This window comes from Furipterus horrens, unplaced genomic scaffold (assembly GCF_987537825.1).
Source record: "Furipterus horrens unplaced genomic scaffold, mFurHor1.1.pri manual_scaffold_6, whole genome shotgun sequence".
Taxonomy (NCBI): Eukaryota; Metazoa; Chordata; class Mammalia; order Chiroptera; family Furipteridae; genus Furipterus; species Furipterus horrens.
Window position 1 is genome coordinate 181640908 of NW_028327176.1, and position 19486 is coordinate 181660393.

The 19486-nt window shown below is 40.1% G+C and overlaps 2 protein-coding genes across 2 annotated transcripts in view; one reads left to right on the plus strand and one right to left on the minus strand.

Moving 5' to 3' along the window:
- Positions 1–1836: 1836 nt before the first annotated feature.
- Positions 1837–12694, minus strand: NUP43 (nucleoporin 43). Its single transcript, XM_090280691.1, has 8 exons — positions 12534–12694; positions 12115–12237; positions 11172–11249; positions 9619–9799; positions 8085–8220; positions 7181–7332; positions 3355–3477; positions 1837–2840 (listed from the first exon to the last, which is right to left on the minus strand). The coding sequence occupies exons 1-8, from the start codon at positions 12651–12653 to the stop codon at positions 2611–2613; spliced, it is 1143 nt and encodes a 380-aa protein (XP_090136817.1). The 5' UTR covers positions 12654–12694; the 3' UTR covers positions 1837–2610.
- Positions 12695–14812: 2118 nt separating this feature from the next.
- The window catches only part of PCMT1 (protein-L-isoaspartate (D-aspartate) O-methyltransferase), a 49651-nt gene continuing 44977 nt past the window's right edge, over positions 14813–19486 (plus strand). Inside the window, exon 1 of the mRNA XM_090279972.1 lies at positions 14813–15071. Coding sequence (XP_090136098.1) covers positions 14843–15071 — 229 coding nt within the window. The 5' untranslated portion in view covers positions 14813–14842. The remainder of the gene's footprint in view (positions 15072–19486) is intronic.

Sequence of the window (19486 nt, forward strand, 5' to 3'; positions counted from 1 at the left end):
TTAAAGCAAAGCTTCAAACGTAAAACTTTCCAGTCCAAGTTAATATTCTAAGCCTAGAGGTCTGGGCCTTCCTCCTACCATGATTCACTATAATGATCGAGGGAAACTGTATACATTTCTGCTGGAAACTGAGATGGGTGGTAACATGAATGAAACCTTCAAACTTTTCAGCAGCAGGTACTGCAGCCGAAAGCGGAGACACAACAAGCTTGCCATCCACTGTAGATGGAAAATGTGCCATCAGGGATCTAGGGTCTTTGACTTAGAGCAAGGATGTTAGCCTGCGAACTATAACAGGAGGGTGCTTGTCCCGGGTGGAGAGGGACACTGTAGCTTGGGCTGCAGCAAGACATTCATACAAGGGAAATATAAAGCCAAAGGCAAATTCATAGCTATGTTTATATAATTAAACCCACATGTTTACTGGCAGGGAATGTGCATCTGTATATATTCACCTTTACAAAATAAATTATACACATTAATGAATAAAAAACATATGAAAGACTATTAATCGTTTTTCTGTAATGAATGTCTTAAAAATTGTCCCCTGAAGATAAGACCCAAAGCCGCCCGCTGGCTGTGAGTACCCAAACATGGGGATACAACACAAGGGTCCCAGAGGTTAATGAGCAAAGGAATCCCAAGGGCTAACTGATGTGGCCTCTGTGCAGGCCGTATGGGGTTCTTCATGCACAAACCAAGCCCCAGAGCTTTAAAATAAAAAAATTAATGGGCAGACACGGGCATGGATAAACAAAATGCGTTATATCAATAAAATGGAATATTATTCAGCCATAAATACAGGACTGGTAGTCTAAGTCAAGCTGCAACATGAATGAAACGTGAAAACATTATGCTAAAAGAAGCCAGATACGAAAGTCCACATATTATGTAATTTCATTTATAGGAAATCACCTCTAAGTCCAGAATAGGCAAATCCATAGAGACAGAAATTAGGTTTGTGATTGCTAGGACATTGGAGAAGGCCAAAATGGGGACCCACTGATAATGAGGGAGAGAATATTTGGGGGGATGAAGAATATATTCTGGATTTAGAAGTAACAGTTGCATAACTTTGTGAATGCTTTAAAACATGAACTACACACTTTAAAAGAGTGAACTTAATAATGTGATTTGTAGCTCAGTAAAAAATGAAATTATCATGAATTTTCCTGTATATTTCAATAGTTAAAATTTTTAAAATGTTTAAAAAAAACCAGATTGGTCCAAAAATAAACTATGAACAGATAAAAAATTCCTATTGCTGCCCTGGCTGGTGTGGCTCAGTGGACTGAGTACCAGTCTGTGGACCAAGAGGTCCCTGTTTGATTCCCAGTCAGGGCACATGCCTGGGTTGTGGCCAGGTCCCCAGTTGGGGACATGTGAGAGGCAACTGATGGATGTATCACTTGCACATTGATGTTTCTTCCTTCCCCTCTCGTTAAAAAATAAATAAATAAAATCTTTAAAAAAAAATTCCTATTGGCAATTTCCTTCTGATTCTTTGGAATTCAAAGTTACTAACTATCTTTAATAAAACATTTTTGAGCCAAATGTATACAAAAAAGGTATATATACATATTCCATTTTTAAATGTTGACCAAAAAAATCCTTGAGATAAGGTAGCAAAAAAATTGAAAATATTAGGAAAGAAAAGCAATACTTTACTATAACTACTATTATTGGAATTATAAAGTAATGAAAACACACTTCAATTATATAATAATTTGTCATTAAGGTCTTAATAATCCAATAATGCATTTAATCTAACAAACTATGAAAAGCAATGTCATTATGTTATCTTAAAATACTGTGGTAGATCATTAACATTTCAGATAAAGGCAAAACTCTTTATTCTTACCATACCGCCATACTAGTGTCATATATGTCACCTATCTAATTTTAGTTTGGGAGTAGGTACATTTATCAATGTCAAAATTATTATATTGCATAACGTCCAGCTTAGCAATTTCTGACTACAGTAAACAAAAGAAAAATGTATTTTCCATTTTTCTTTTCAAGAAAAATAAACTTGGATATAAGTAGTTGATAAAGAGTTCCACTCAAACATATTCTAATAAAGGAACCGGTGAAAACATTTTCACCTTTAAAAAATGTTGTTAGTTTCTTTGTTCTACTAAATTCTTTCTGAATAAGTTTATTAAAATTATTAAGGAAATAAAATAGGAAGGACTGAAGAAAATACTTGCAATGAAAAGAATAAACAACAGTGGCTAATGCTACATACTGTTGATAAAAAGAATTGGAACCCGCTGGTGGTTTGACAGCTTCACATAATCAAAAACGAAGAGCAGGATTCAGGAGCTGTCCAGGAGTCTGTTTGAAGGCAGTGTATTCATCAACACAAGGATCCCTCTGTCGTTCTTCCACACGTTCCAGTTCTTTTGCCATCAGTCACCTATCAGATTCTGCAACTGTTAGGGGAATATCCAACTAACACAATCCAAAACGGGACATTGCCATTAACAACAGTTTACCGATGCTACCCCTGCAAATTTCACATTTTTCAATAATAAAAATTTGTATAGAGGTTGGAATCTGAAATGTTAACTGTATGTTTTTATCTGAAATCTTATCATTAGAGCATTTTCATGAAAAAAGTTGTCTAGTAACATAAATTGATTCTGCATCAGTTCCACACACAAGACAAGGACCTAAAACATCCAAACTGTTGACAGACAAAGTCCTGTTGGGAAGCAAGCTTGTGATCTCAATTCGGTCTTTCGCAGGATCAGTGCTGAGCCAGGAGCTTATGAGAGACTGGTGAACATTAGCCTGGTTGCTAATGCTGTGAGATAAAAAAGTACTGTTTCTTCCTCCTGGGAGAAAAGAAAAGGTAGGGGTGATCTTTTTATTTATTTATTTTTTCTGGTCTTCCCTGGGGATTTTGAAAAAAATGGTTGACACCACGACAGATGTCGCCATTTCCCCCCCTCCACTCAGCTCCCACCCATCCCCTGCCTTCCCCGCATTGTGCCCATGTACTATGCATATCTATTTCACCCCTCACCCCTTGCCCATCCCCTCTGAGATCTGTCAGCCTGTTCCATGTGTCCGCACTTCTGATCCCATTTTGTCAGTCAGTTTAATTTGTTTATTCGATTCCACATGTAAGTGAGATCATACGGTATTTGTCTTTCTCTGACTGGCTTCCAGGTCCATCCACGCTGTCACAAAGGGTAAGTTTCTTCTTCTTCTTTCCTTTCTTTCCTACAGCTGTGTAGTATCCCATTGAGTAAATGGACCATATCTTTCTTACCCACTCCTCTACTGATGGGCACTTGAGCTGTTTCCAGATCTTGGCTCTCATAAATAATGCTGCTATGAACATACCTTGGTGAAAGAGGGATGACTTTTCAGGCACGTCTGTGGAGGCATCCCAATGCCACAGGGATCCATCTTCAGAACAGGTAAACAGATGATCTGGGTTGGATGGGTGAAAGTGAACTTCCCACACTAGAAGATAAGAACCAAGAAGCTTACACCATGCAGATTAGTTTAATAAAACATTAAAACCCTATCTCTAGGCATCATCTTCCATTAACCGCTATTACACACCTTCAAACCCCAAGACTGAGATAAAAAATCAAAGGCTTCAGAATTAAACCACACCATAACTCCAAATGGCTTTAGCATGTAAATAGGATAAAGAAGCCAAGTAAACCTACAAGTGTATTGGGCCAGCAAAAGAATGAAAATGAATGGCAATCATCTGACCTATAACATTTTTTAATGTAAAAGTATAATGGGATAATTCTGAAAAAAAAATTTTAATTGGTTTAAGTTATCTTATTTTCAGTTTCTGTGTCATTAACATATGCCAGTTATATTATTGGAAAGACTGAGAGAAAAGACCATAAAAGTAATATACAAATGAAATTCTAAGAGGCAGCATCCAATTTGGCTCATGCCAGGACTCTAGATATTTCTGTTCTGTATCACAGAAATAGCAACTAGCTCCTAGCAAACCAAAACCTGGAAATGCTCCAAGAATCTGGGGTCCAGTTTGGATGAAAGGCTTTTAAGAAGCCAATTTGGGACTGAGGACTCCTCAAAGCTCTAAACACGAAGGAAACATTATGTGCCAATAGACATCTGGGAGCCAATGACTGGCCAGGGCACCTTTGGAAGTTCTCTGGAGCATGCAGATAAAACAGGCAGCCTGTGATTCTGGGTTAGGTGACGTTAAAGATGTAGCACAGAAAGTGCCCAGTTTGTAATATAAAAAGTGCAAGGCACATGTTTGCAAGCTGGCAATGTTCATTCTGTACTACAACTAAACACTATGTCACAAAACATAGAAAGGTCACTTTCCTTCAGAGGACAGGAATGTGTTCTGGGTGAGTCCCTGTTACGGTGCATTCATAATGTCTCATTAAAACAAAGTGAAACAAAACAACCTACAGAGCTACAAGCAAATGCCCAAATCTAGATTAATCAGTACTTATTTCCAAATCAGAAAACAAACCTCTAATAAAAACACTTATTTCTAGCCAAAAGTCAGGATAACTACATCACAATCCACTACACTTGTGTTTACTGCATATGACAGGCTGGCAGTTAAAAAGGGGCTGCGAAGAAGAGATCTGAAAGTTTGTAAATCTACTACCACTGCGTTAGCCCACATCAGAGCATGAGGACATACCCTATTCCTTTTTATTCATTTATTTTCCTGGGCATAGCTGTAAATGGAAGAGGTAAAAAATTTTCTGTCCTTTTACTGTTTTATCTTAAAATTCATTTACCCTTCCAAGGTTATAATGTGAAACTTATTAAACAGAAGTTGTTAATACTGGTATGTTTGATCTTTTGTATTTTTTTTAAAGTATATTTTATTGATTATACTGTTACAGTTGTCCAAATTTCTTTTCCCTTTGCTCCTCTCCACCCAGTACCTCCCTTCCCTCCTGCAATCCCATCCCCCTTAGTTCATGTCCATGGGTCATGCATGTAAGGTCTTTGGCTTCACCCTTTCCTATATTATTCTTAACTTCCTCCTATTTTGTACCAACCAATTATGCTTCTTAACCCCTGCACCATTTCCCCATTTCCCTCCCTTCCGCCTCCCAGCTGATAATCATCCAAATGATCCCCATACCTATGATTCCGTTCCTAGTCTGGTTGTTTGCTTAGTTTTATTTTTAAGATTCTGTTGTTGATAGTTGTGAGTTTGTCATTTTAATATGCATAGTTTTGATCTTCTTTTTCTTAAATAAGTCTCTAACATTCCATACAGTAATGGATTCGTGATGATGAGCTCTTTTAGCTTTACCTTGTCTGAAAAGCACTTTCTCTACCCTTCTATTCTAAGTGAGAGCTTTGCTGGATAGAGTAATTGTGGTTGTAGGTCCTTGCTTTTCATAACTTTAAATATTTGTTGCCAGTCTCTTCTTGCCTGCAAAGTTTCTTTGAGAAATCAGCTGACAGTCTTATAGGGACCCCTTTGTAGGTTAACTCTCTTCTTTTGTGGCTTGTAAGATTCTCTCTTTATCTTGAAACTCTGGCATTTTAATTATAACGAGTCTTGGTGTGGTCCTCTTTGGGTCTAGCTTGTTTGGGAATCTCTGTGCTTCCTGGACTTGTATGTCTACTTCCTTCACCAAATTTGGGAAGTTTTCCTTCATTATTTTTTCACATAAGTTTTCAATTTCCTGCTCTTCCTCTTCTTCTGACACCACTATGATTCAGATGTTAGCACATTTAAAGTTGTCCCAGAGATTCCTAAGCTTTTCCTCATTATTTTCAATTCTTGTTTCTTCGTTCTGTGCTGGTTGACTGTTTATTTCTTCTGTATGGTCCAAACTGTTGATCTGAACCCCGGCTTCCTTCCCTTCATCATTGGTTTCACATGGATAGTCTCCATTTCTTCCCTATGCGTTTGTCATACTTAATCTTGACTGTCAAGTCTGTGAGCATCTTTACCATCAGTGTTTTAAAATCTGCATGTTAGGTTGGCATTCTCCTTGTCACTTGAACCTTGATCTGCTCCCTCTTTTGGGCCATACTTCCCTGGCTCAACTTTGACTGCCTCCTGTGTTAGCCTGTCTTAGGTAGAGCTGTTGAACCTGTTACATTGTAAAGAGCAGAGCCTTAGGTATTCATCAGTGCAGGGCGACCCATTTCACCATGTTGTGGCGCTGTATGTGGGGGAGGGGTCAGAGAGGCAAGAATGCTGCTTGCTCGGCACTTGCCCCTTTTTCAGGCTCTTCTCCCGCTTCTCATACGAACTGGCACCCCTCTAGCTGTTGCCCTGGCTATGGTTTCCAGAGTGGGTGGGTTTGCTGACATTCTAGAACCGTGGGGATCCTCTAAACCAACTGACTCTGCTGAGAGACCAGCAGTTTCTTCCTCTGCCCCAACCCCCACTGGTTTTCAGTCAGAAACAGTGAGGCTTTATTTCACTCACACACACACACACACCCCACCCCGCCGCACTGGAATCATGCACTGTGTGGCCTGGTCTTGGGCTGGGATCACTCCCCAGATGTCCGTCCAGACTTTTATAATGTGTGACTGCTCTTTCCCCTGGCCAGCCATAGCCACTGCCTTGCCGCCTCCACACCTCCTACCTGTCTGGATGAGTATTGCTTGTATATTGTCTTTATTTGTTGGACTTCCATGTAGTTCAATTTTCTGGTAGTTTTTAGTTTTGAGGTAGTTGTATTTCTTCTTATTGTTGTGGAGGGTGGCAAAGCGTGTCTACCTATGACTCCATCTTAGCCAGAAGTCCTAAAGTTCTTTGCTCTTCTGTACTTTTATGCAAGTATTAATACAAACTTCTCTTAAGTCACAATTTAAAACACTAATCCACTGTCATGATGGCAAAAACAGTGGTCATATAATGAAAAATTTCTGTCCAGCCAATAATTCCCCACCAATATCAGAAGACAAACACATAAAAAGAAAAGAACCAGTATCTATTGTTTCTGTTAAAAGAAAAAATGAACATACAGGCTAATCACTAGGACTTTGGATAGAATATTGAAACATGTTAAAGAGCTTAAATGTCAAATAAAAAGGGATTAAGTTAATTATTATAAATTTATACAATTCAGCTAAAGTTATGATGCAAGACAATCCATATACACTATTATGGAAAACTGCTTATAATATACAACTCAGCCAACACGAACTTATGTAATATCTCCATAACACTTACTTTCAGCTTCATGAGCCTTCAGTAGAGACACAGGCATAGTGCCTTGTCTAACATCCCAAATACTCAACATTCCATCCTGGCCACCAGTAGCTACAACATGCTGTTGGTTGGGATGTCTATCAACACAGTGGAGAGGCACTCGGTCACCAGTCCTTTCAAGGGAGATACAATGACATCAAATATGTTGTAAAATATACTTTATCTTTGTATAATCCATGAAACATGTTTTATTCTAGTAACTAAACGATAACTTTGAGGGTAGAGCTGTTGACTGAATTTAAATCATATTCAAAAATTGACATTAAATATACTTCTAAATATTGGAATGGGTTGGGGGCGATTTAAGGCTGAAGTTACTCATTCTCTCTTCAAACTGGGAGGCATAGAGAACAAGATAACCAGATGGTTTGATCTGCAAAACACATTTCCATTTCTTGGCTTTTAAAAAACATTATGGATCAACTAAACAGCATATTCTTTACTCCTACCTTATTTAATGCTTAGTTTATGTGATTATTTTTTTGGTTTGACACAGTCTTTTCTTCTTGTTAGAGAAGAGTAGGCCACACACACAAAAAGGGGATCTCTGCTCAAAAAAATAAATCTTAGATTTTATTTTTCTCCCAGTCATAGCTAGAGTGTATTATACCCACTATCAATAGAATCATCGATGAGTAAAATAAGTTCCCTATTAAAATTATATAAACTTCAAAGAAATAAAAGCTCTGAATCAAGACAGCAAATACTAAATGCAGCATGGTAGTATCAAACCTATCAAATTAATTTGTTTTATCAAATTTAAATACAGATTATTCTTTTAAAATGCAATATAGTTTAAAGTCAATTTCTATAAACGACTCATTAATTTTGCAATACACTGTTGAAATTAGAAATTAAAACTTACAGTGATAATATCTGAGAAGGCTCGTTTCCTTGTTGTCTGAAATCCCATATTTTTAACTGTCCAATTGAATTTACTGTAAGAATCTCAGGAGTTCGAAGGAAGGTTACAGCATGGAGTGTACTGCTGTCTGCATTGTCTACAAATTAAGGCAACAGTAGTGTGTGTTAACAGGTTTCCCTGTGCCATGCAAATTTTAAATTGCATTCCTTTTAATTGAAATATTACAAGGGAAATTTCAATAGGTCAGTGTAATTTCTATAAAAAATGTAAATATGCACGTTAAAATGAACTCTCCTTTGATAGAAAAATGGTATCACTCACAGGAAACCTGCACTGTTTTCTAAAGATAGGACTGAGTTTTCATACATACATTGCTTCATTTCTACTTAAGACTGTCATCCTCCGGTTCTGAGCTAGCCACTCAAGCTTTTCTATGTGCAATTTCATTTCTGGCTAGTGTTTAACCCTGAACGTCCATTCGTTCTATTGGGCCAAACCCCAGTGCTTTCTACAGAGCTCACTCTGATCTTGTATTATTCTGTTGGCTCACTTCCAATTTATCCTCAACTCTCTCCTCCATGAAGTCCTTCCTAATTGTTATAATAGTCCTCTCCTTCTTACAGTGTTTAAGTTTATGCCTCATAATTTAACATATACTCAGACTTCTGTTTGGTCACACTCCTTCAAACTGCCACCAGGCAACGGTCCTTAACCATTTCAGTGCCAACAATGCTGTGAGTGACACTGACAAATTTTCCCAAAAGTGTCAGCGTTGCTTCCAGCGACTCTTTTTTCAATGGCTATAAATGTAAATAACAATGGAATAATTCGTATTTTATGTTAGGTTCAGTGGATTGAGCGTCAGCTTGCGAACCAAAGGGTCGCCAGTTCGATTCCTAGTCAGGGCACATGGCTGGGCTGCAGGCCAGGTCCCCATTTGGGTACGCGAGAGAGGCAACCCTCTCTTTCTCCCTCCCTTCCCCTCTCTGTAAAAATAAACAAAATGTTGAAAAAAAATCTGCTCAGGAAAGTCTTTGTGAAACATAGTTTAGAACTACATTAGAATAATCCTTCTAAACCACATCAGTAAGTATATCACCCATTTACTCAAATATTTTCACCAGCTACTTATTCGTCCACAACCTGGCCCCAATTTACGTTCCTTGCTCATCTCTCACCTCCCCTATATAAGTAAGTATAACATCAGGTCAAACTACTCTCTGTCGCTCTCTAAATGGCATTATCCTGCTTCCATACCATTCCCTTTATCTGGTGTACCATTTTTTAGTTCTTTATGGTCTAGAACCTAGACTAAATTAATTCCACCTGCCACTCAATTCTTTATCCAATAAGCCACTCCAGCCAAATAAAAAGTTTCTCTTTCTTCTGTAGTCACTCAGTCAAACATGCCTTATCAACATACTGTCTTGATAAAGGGATTCTATATCCCTCAAACACCTCGCATTGTATCTACTTAGCACATGGTAGGTGCTCAATTACTACGTGATAGATGAAGAAAATACAATTTGCTTACCTATAGTTCTCACGGCTTCCTTGTGATCAACTCTGAAGAGATTTATTCGACCATCTTCTCCAACCGTGACCACCTCTGGGCTGTTGCACACAATGCCTGTGCACGGGGCACTGCTGCAGGACGGGCTGCCCGGGCCTGCGTGGGAGTGAGCCGCTGCCCACTGCTGGCTGGCTGTCAGCGTCTAGGCGAAAGAGAGGACAGACGAACCAAAGCCAAGCTCTGAAAAACTAGCACTTTTCCCTTATTAGAGAATGTTTTAAAATTCTGTCTTATACTCTTCTAGAAAAGGAACAACTCTCTTCTTCCTTTGTATTTACAAATACAAGTCTGGAACCTACTTCCATCAAAGCTCTGCATACACTGGATTAGATTAGAAGGGAACACTGTTCAAAAACATCCCAAACTTATCTCAAATTAAAGAAATGGTTTTTAGGTTATCAGGTAGTTGTGTGGTCAAAAGCAACTTTAAATTCTTAAGGGAATTAGCCAACAATTAAGAAATAAATCTCGCCCTGGCTGCTGTGGTTAAGTGGATTGAGCGTCGGCCTGCAAGCCAAGTGTCACTGGTTCGATTCCCAGTCAGGGCACATGACTAGGTTGCATGTCAGGTCCCCAGTTGGGGGCATGAGTGAGAGGCAACCATGCAGTGATGTTTCTCTCCCTCTCTCTCTCTCCTTTCCCCTCTCTCTAAAAATAAATAAATAAATATTTTTTTTTAAAAGAAGCAAAAAAGGTAAATAAAAAGAAAGAAAGAAAGAAAGAAATCTCTAGAGCACTTTCTATATGACTCCATTAAGAAAAACAGTAAGATCTTGGTCTTATATTTACTAGGCATGCTTATAAGCAAGGTAACGTTTATTAATTACAAAACCTAAATAAGCACTCTCTTCCAGCAACTTAAAACTGTTACAAGTGGGGCTACTGGAAAGGACTGCCTCGCCCCGAAGGTCAGCACTCTTGGGCTCTGGCACACAAGAAAGGCACTGGAAACGCGTCAATGGTGAAGGAAGGAGATTTGACTTGGGGTGGGGAACACATGATACAATGGACAGATGATGCATTGTAAAATCTGTACCCCTGATACATATATAATTTTACTAACTGATGTCATCCCAATAAATTTAATTTAAAAAAGGGAAAAAAAGAAGAAAAAGTCAAATCTTCATACAGAGTATCCTCTCTTTCAATTAAAACTGAGGTTGTAGCCACAGGTGCAAAGTAGCCATTCCTGTTCTCTCTCATGATACCTGAGCTAGAAGGTGCTCTTTCTTCAAAGACCAGAATAGAACTTAAAAGAGAGAATTAAAGAAAAATGACTAGTGGGAATAGTATATTGTTAGATCTAAACAACAGAATTTAAGATATATCCAATATCAATAAAAGTTCACACAAACATGGTTGTAGAATTAATCTACTACAAGATGGATTACATAACATTTTCTCTCTCCATGTTTTGAGACTATAAAATTTTATTATTTGTATCATTATTATCCTTTAAGCCTTCCTAAAAATAATTAAAATAAAAATTCAGTTTTTAAATAAAATTTCTTTACCTGGTTATTTGGATGGTGAAGGAACACTGTTACACATCCTGTTGATGAAGCTGCTACAATTCTTTCCTGATCAAAAAACTAAATAGAAAATCCCTGCTTGTTATATTCAAAATATCAGTATGAAGTTCATTTGTTTAACTTAATTAGCAGTAACAACAACTTTTTTAAAGGCTATAAATGCTAAGTAAGTAAAATGTGATGACAGATATGAAAGTCAAAGCTCCTATACAAATAAAAGTACTTTCGCTAAGAAAAAAATAATATTTTTTTCTCTAAACTCATTCATCTATAATTGACTTAGGTAATTTTGGTCCACTACCATAAAGCTTTAGAAAAGTATTCCCATGGTTAGGCAACTTTCTACAGAAGAAAATTTAGGGACTCTGAAGTCACACAGACCAGGTTTTGAGAACTTAATTGCGTCCCCATCACTTACTGGTGGCTTTGAGACCTTAGCCAAGTTAAAGTGTCTACGCCTAGGTAAACCTTTACAAGGGGAAAACTAATCACTACTTAGAAGGTTGTGAGAATTCAAAGAAAAAAAAAACCATGTACATTCCAAGTACTCCTCACATCGTATAGGCTCAAAAGATCTTACTGTCAGCTTTCTCATTGATCAATCAGATGACAATATTTGGTTCACAAGCATGTAATGAGAATTAAATTAATTTATGTAAAGTTTCCGAAACAGTGCTTCGTACACAGTAGATAGTCAATTAACTTTTTTAAAAACCCTGATTAAAAAACTAAGATTAAATTCACATTCCCTGTCCCAGTCTTGATTCTCTCATTAAGTGGCTATGTGTTCGAAAATCATAACAGATAGGGAACTGTTTCCTGCAACTCTGGAGTGAGACTACACATATTTTAAGGTCTTTTGCATCTCTAGATGTATTACTCTCCGGTTTTAAACAGTTGGCTTTCGGGTATTACACAGACGTACCTGTAAGTCCATAACATCACCATAGTGTCTGGCGCCGCACAGTAACTGATGGTCTCCTTCGAACCCTCCATCAGAGTCCAAGTTCCCCAAATCTCCAATAGACCACAATGAAACATAATTTTCCTGTAAAGCAAAAAGTTTTATCTTGAGGTGAAATTACGTTAAGCTCCCGAAAATTAACATTTGTGTTGCCTTCCAGCTACCTTGCTTTAAAAGCAGCTCAGAATAATGGTGATAAAGGGATTCGAGGCTCACGCACACACAGCACCTACGGCTCGAAGGTACCGGGCAACCGAGCCGGATACGGGGTCTCGAGGAACCGAGGAACACAAGACAATTGGCACGTAGGGGGCCGGGGCGGGGGGCCGGGAGGAAGGGAGGAAGGAGGGGAGGACTCCCCAGCCCGACAGCGGGGGTACCTCATTGTCCCAAGAGCCCGTAGCGAAGGTCTCCGGGTTCTGCAGACTCCCCGAAGGTACCGGTCGCCAGCGGGTTTTGCTGATTTTCTGAGACACAAACTTAGCATAAATTTCCTCCATGCCGAAATAGCCCGCAATTCACACGGCAAGAACCCCAGCGCGCGCCGCTGAGCCCCGCCCCTTCCCTCGGAGCCCTGATTGGACGGACCTCACGAGGCCGACGGTAGCTGCGGAGAGCCAATTCTCTTCTGCCGGCAGTGTGGGCACCACCAGTTCCCAGAGAAGGAAGTTGGAATGCTTTTCGTCTCCGAGGAATTTATGAGCATAGGCAATAGGGTCCTTGTAGTGTACGATCTGCTCCTAATCTGCAAAATCAGTATAGAAACATTGACACAATGCATCTGTGCAATAATTGTCTAATGTAAAACAAATTTAAGAGCAAAAACAAAACAAAATAAATTTAAGAAAAACCACCTAGTAGCCTCACCTAAGCTTTCAGTTTTGCATTTCACGAAGCATGGAAGAGTCCAAATCCTTAAATTATCACGCAAGTACAGCCCGTTGACGCATCAGCTTATTATTCTAAACCTCTCCTTTTTTTGTCTCCCAGACAAATCCTTTGCTTCAGATTTGTTAAAACACACTGCCAGAGCATGGAGTTGGAATTTTGAAGACTCCGGCTCTAGTTTTGACGACCATTGCCTAGCTGTGTAACCGTCCTTAATTCATTTATAATTAAGAATAAGTTTGATATATAACGTTGAGAGAGCCCAGGAATCCGTGCAGTAGGTCATTCTGTGCTTCTGATTATACCCTTTTATTCCTCTCTTCTAAGACTCCTACCTATCTTTCCAGGACTAGTTTCTTCCCATCTTTTCCTGATTACTCTAGCCCATGATCTAAATTAATATAGTACTGATATATAGGTCACTAATAGAACTTAAATTTTGCCGTTACTAGTTTTCTTTTGATGCAAATCCCCAATTAGAATGTATGTCCTATTGCATATGAGGTATGACTTATCTGTCAAAAGCAAATCTTTATAGGATATTTATAATGGTGTGTTGGTTGTCAGCTTTAGAGCGATATCAGGGGTTACTGAGGACCGAGACTGGTTTTGTTTTGCTTTAAATGGAAGACCATCAGGAAACTGCAGAGATTGGAAACTATTAGTCCCAAACTGACAATTTTATTCCTAACATTGAAGTAAAGAACACTGTTTTGAGTGTGGTTTTATTCATGGTCATAGAATCCCAGAAAATAGGTAAATGTATATTTTGGATGGAAGCAGGTTGAGGATCACACACAAGACAAAATCTCGTTAGAACTATAATTTAAAAATTGCTGCTGACGCAGTAGCATAGACGTCTTGACATAGCTTTGTTTCCTCCATTAAAAGTTGATTGGACTAAATGATGACTGGTGATTAGCAGTAAGTTGGATGCGACGGGCACGTGCCCTTTGTGTGCCTCGCTCATTGTTCAGCATAGCTGGCAGCAATAAAGCTGGTGTGCAGTCCAACGGTAGACTTTCGGAGGCTTAATTTGCTGAAAACGCACACTTGCGTTGGGAGAATTAACACATTCGACAGAGGTTAATGTGGTATTTTTAACCGTTTGCACCGTTCTAACAAGTGAAACATTCCCCACGTGCTCACCCCCGCCCCCATGTCATGGTATTCTTCCACTCTGAATTTGTGCTTTCGAGTTGAGAACACACCAGGCTCTCAAGAGTCTCTGCTAACGAAACACTGATGTACTTGTCATAAAGCCAGAGACTGGAGAACTCGGGTTAGAGCGGGCCGTTGCCCTCCCGTTTTTGTATGAAATTATTCCGGCTCCACCACAAGGAGCTCTGACTCTAACCAACCTAAATATTAGCTAACAGGGTTGGGTGAGGCAGAACGAAGGAAGCCCACCCTCTAACAATCTGGGCAGCTATAGGAGCAGACCCGCCACTCGGAACAGCTGACCCATCGGCGACTGCGGAGCCACCGGCAGCGTCGGAACGTTCCCGCCACCGCGCTGGGTGGCCAGAGCTGCGGCCAGGCACACGACCTACCGCGCCGGGGCCCATCCCGCCTGGCCGCAGGGCAAACTCAGCAAGGCGGCGGTGTGCTGCCCGAGGCCTCCTAAAGGGACACGCAGCGGCGGCGGCACCGCTTACTCTGCCGAGCCTTCCCGCCCGACCCCAGCAACCACAGCAGCAAGCCCCGCGGGTTGCGGGGCTCCAGGACACCCCCGCCTCCGGCCCCACCCAGCCGCACCCGAGGCCGCGCGGCATCATAGAGCGCATGCGTGCCGCGGGGGATGCCGGGAGCGCGCAGTGGCGGCAGCGGTGGCGACGGCAGTCACAGCGGCGGCAACGGTGGGGACGCGAGCGGGGCGGTGACCGTGTGGGAGGTGGTCTCACTCTTGGGGAAGCTGCTGGGCACCGTCGCCGCGCTGAAGGTGGTTCTGTACCTGCTCCGGGTGTGCTTAGCGATGGCCTGGAAATCCGGCGGCGCCAGCCACTCGGAGCTAATCCACAATCTCCGCAGTAAGTGCCACCCCCGCCGGGTGTGGGGCAACTGGGGCAGGCCAGGCCTGGACCGGGTCCCCCTGGGCCGTCCGGAACGTTGTCTGCGCCCCCGTGCCTGCTGGAGGGCTTCAGCGCAGGGTTGCACGAGCAGTCCCGAACCGTATGCGCTTGAGATCGCGTCCCCCGGGACCTGTCACTCATCGGCGACTCGGGCTGGAATGGGGAGAGAAAGAGCTCGTTGCCGTGGGGCAGGGGCAGGCGTTTCTCCAGGGGTCTGGGAGAATGGGAGCGCGGCACATGTGGTGTAGCTGTCACTCAAGTCTTCCGGCTGCTCGTTCGGGTCCGGAGGGCGAGGGGCGTGCACTCGGGGTGGGGAGATGTTTGCCAGGCCTCTGAAGACACTGGGTTGGGACTGTGGGAACTCCACCCTGGCCCCCCGGCTTCTCACCTTCCTCCTCCATAATCGACCTCGATGCAAGCTCTTTCTCCTAGTCTTCCTCCCCCGCCCTCCGTTTTTTCCTCTGGAGGGAGATGCCACCGTCTGATACAGGAGAGGGGAGGGAGGGGAAGATGAGAGTATTGTCATTGCGGATGCTGGGAGAAATTTCTGGGGCGGCTGTCCAGCGGAAAGCCTCGTAGGGGGCAGAGGAAGAAATAAACGGGATGCTGTTCCTGTGAGACTTGTATTTCACGAGCCTTTAGAGACCCTGGGATACATAAACTATTGTGTGTGTGGAATGTCCTAACTTCTTTCAGGACTGCCATGTGCTTTACAAGGCTTGTATGGAAGTTTCTTTGTATCGTTCTCTTTAGTTATGGTATTCCTTCCTCTGATGGTCATTTTAGGGTGGGGTGCGTGCTGTGTCACTTTCCTTTTTTAAATCGAAATTTAGTGTCGCCGTCTGGTCGGGAGACCAGGAGGACCACTGTCTGTAATACTTTCACTCTGGTCAGAATTTATTTCACTCTCTTTGGCACTAATTTTGCAAATATTCACAACCTGACACATAGTGTTTTTATTTTACTTTATTTAAATTTCAAGTGACATTTAATACTTTTAAAGAAAAATACACAATTTTTATTTGTGGCAAACATGACATAAGATATATAGCTCTCGTGGTGCATTTCATTAAAATTTTTTAAACTATATTTTATTGATTATGTTGTTACAGTAGTTCCAATTTTTTTTCCCCTTTGCTCCCCTCTGCCCAGTAACCCCCTTCCCTCCAGCAATCCCACCCGCCATAGTTTATGTCCATGGGTCGTGCCTATAAGTTCTTCGGCTTCACCCTTTCCTATATTATTCTTAACTTCCCCCTGACTATTTTGTACCAACCGGTTGTGCTTCTTAATCCCTGCACCATTTCCCCATTTCTCCCCCTTTCCCTCCCAGCTGGTAACCCTCCAAATGATTCTGTTCCTATTCTGGTTTGCTTAGTTGGATTTTGTTTTTATATTTTAGATTCAGTTGTTGATAGTTGTGTGTTTGTTGTCATTTTTCATTAAATATTTTTAATGGATGGGTTGTGTCCACTGCAATGGCTTCACTGAACTTAAGACCACAATTGTATCAGAATAGGCAGTACATTGTAAAGGGTATGCATTATTTAATAGATATTTTTCAAAGAGCATTTCTTTTCATCTTCATAACAGCCTAAAAAGAATATATGACATTTCCATTGTGCAAGCAAGAAAGTTCAAAATTTGAGGCAAGTTCCCGTACCTGGGCTCTGTCTCTAGACAATGAATTCAGGTCTACCTGTTCCAAAGTCCACACACTTCCCACTTTCCACTGCCCATTGGTGCATTAATCTAATAAATAGTACAGGAAACAGGAGAGAGGAATATAGACCTTTACCTTTCCTTCTAGGTTATTTAAATCCTGGAGGAGTTACTTGTTTTGGGTTTTTTTTTAACCACTTATTATTTTATTTCTCAGGTTTCAATTATAAATACAGACATCATATCTTTACTATGCAATTATAGACAGTTTGAGAGCAGAATCTTTGTTTAATTCTACTTTGTATCTTGTAGAATACCTAGAATTGAGATGATAAATGAACAAACTTGATATATTAATAAAGAAGGACTTCAAGGAATATGGGTGGAAGGGAAGAGGTAAAGATAAACTGGCCGGGTAAAGATGTCTTAAACAATTGGTCTTAAGTAGTATCATTAAAGTATCAGTTATTCATATGTTATTTTATACATTTTAGATACATGGTATTTTAAAAAATATTTTATTTATTTATTTTCTTAAGATTTTATATTAATTTATTTTTAGAGAGAGGGGAAGGGAAGGAGAAAGAGAGGGAGAGAAACATCAGTGTGTGGCTGGCTGCCTTTTGTGAGCCCCCAGCTGGGGACCTGGCCCACAACCCAGGCATGTGCCCTGACTGGGAATCGAACCAGCGACCTTTCTGTTTGCAGGTCCACGCTCAATCCACGGAGCCACACCAGCCAGGGCTTAATTGTAGTAGGTTACTTTTTGTGTGCTTGTCATGTTTCCTAATTCAATTTGTAACCTCTGGAACTTAAAAAAAAAAAAAAAAAAAAAATCAGAACCCACTCAAACTTAATACTTATTCCTTTTTTAAAAAAATAAATCCCAATTAAATTTTCATTATACTCTTGGATCTGTGCTAAGGATACCAAGATGAGTGAGAGAAATAAGTAACACTATCTGGCACACAGTAAGTACTTAACATTAGTCATTTGACTTTTTTAAAAAACAATACTTAAAACTTGGAAATTGTGGACTTAGTGTTTAGTAATGAAGACTGTTTAGATTTTTAAAATTCTGTCAAGCATTGTCAGTATTAACTTTATGGAAGGCTGTTTTATTGGAAATGGACATTTATATGCTGAGGCGGTATTAAAGTGTGACTTAAGTTCCTCATGGATTGTACATAAGCTCAATGTGTTGTAAATATTTTTATAAAATTTCTTAAAATGATCTGCTTGCTCTTACAATATACACACCTAAAGCATTCTATATACAGATTGTGGTTAAGTAATTTTCCACCGGTAGGTTATCTTAGTAGACACTTGGCTGTGGCAGAAATTTGTAATCGATCAGGCTTTTAACCTTCTCCTTTTTGAGCCAAATTTGTAGTAAGCCAAGACTAGATCTTTTCCCAGTGGGTTTATAATCACTTTAATGTATTGCATTACTATTCTTAGCTGAAATTTCTGAGGCTGTTGTTATTCTACAGCAAATGTGATAAATATTTGCTACACATGTTGATATTGCAAATATTTAGTTTATATTAGATCTATGGTAAGAGGAAATTAGAATACTGTAATAGCTTAGGGTTTTTTTTCTAACACTTGTGCAACTTTAGTTTCACCTGCTTGCTGAAGTAATTCCAGCTAAGAGAAGTCATTTTTATACATTAGTTCATTATAAAAATACTATTTGTTCATGTAAAAATTTTAGTTGGCACAAAATTTAGAAATTTCTTCCTTTTTCCTAATTATTCCACTACTGTGTATTCTTCCTAACTTAAGGGCTTCTAATTAAATCTTTAGAAAAAAGATTAAAGTGTGATTGTGTCAATAGGAAGTGAAAAGGGATCTGCAAAATAGAAGAGAAAGCAAATGACAGTGTTAATTTTTTTTTTTAAGAAATGAAGTTCATGATTATTTTTTTAATCCTCACCTGAGGATATGTTTTTTATTGATTTTTCTTTAGAGAGGGAGGAAGAGAAGAGAGAGAGTGAGGAGAGGAAGGAAGGAAGGGAGGAAGGAAGGAAAACATTGATGTGTGAGAGAAACACCTATCTGTTGCCTCCCATATGTGCCCCAACTGGGGAAACTGGACAATCTAGTTATGTGCCCTGACTGGGAATTGAACCTGCAACCTTTTGGTGTACAGCCGATGCTTCAACCAACTGAGCCATCTGGTCAGTGCCATGATTGGTTTTGAATATTATAATCATTGAAAGTACTGAGTTTTTCTTTTGTAAGACAAACTAGAAACATGACTGTGTATGAGTTTATAATTGATATACTATTTATAGGTTATCATAGGTTATAATATTTCTCTTAACGTCTCATAAGTTGTGTGACTTAAATAACAGAACAGTGGTCTAGAACTGAAGCATGCTTCAAAATCTCCTGCATCACCTCGAGAGCTCGTTAACAACTGATTATGACAGATTGCTGAGGCTCTCAAGAATCTGTACAGTTGGCCCTTGAACAACATGGGTTTGAACTTCATGGGTCAACTTACAAAGAGATTTTTTTCAATAACTATACAGACAGCCCTTCCTAACTCTGGTTTGGCACCTGCAGATCCCTGATTGAAAGCAGTATTTTCCATCCATGGTTGGGAATCCAAGGATGTGGGGGGCTGACTGTATGCACTATACGTTCTATGCCGTTTGACAGTATATAAGGGACTTGAGCAAAGCATCCCTGGATTTTGATAT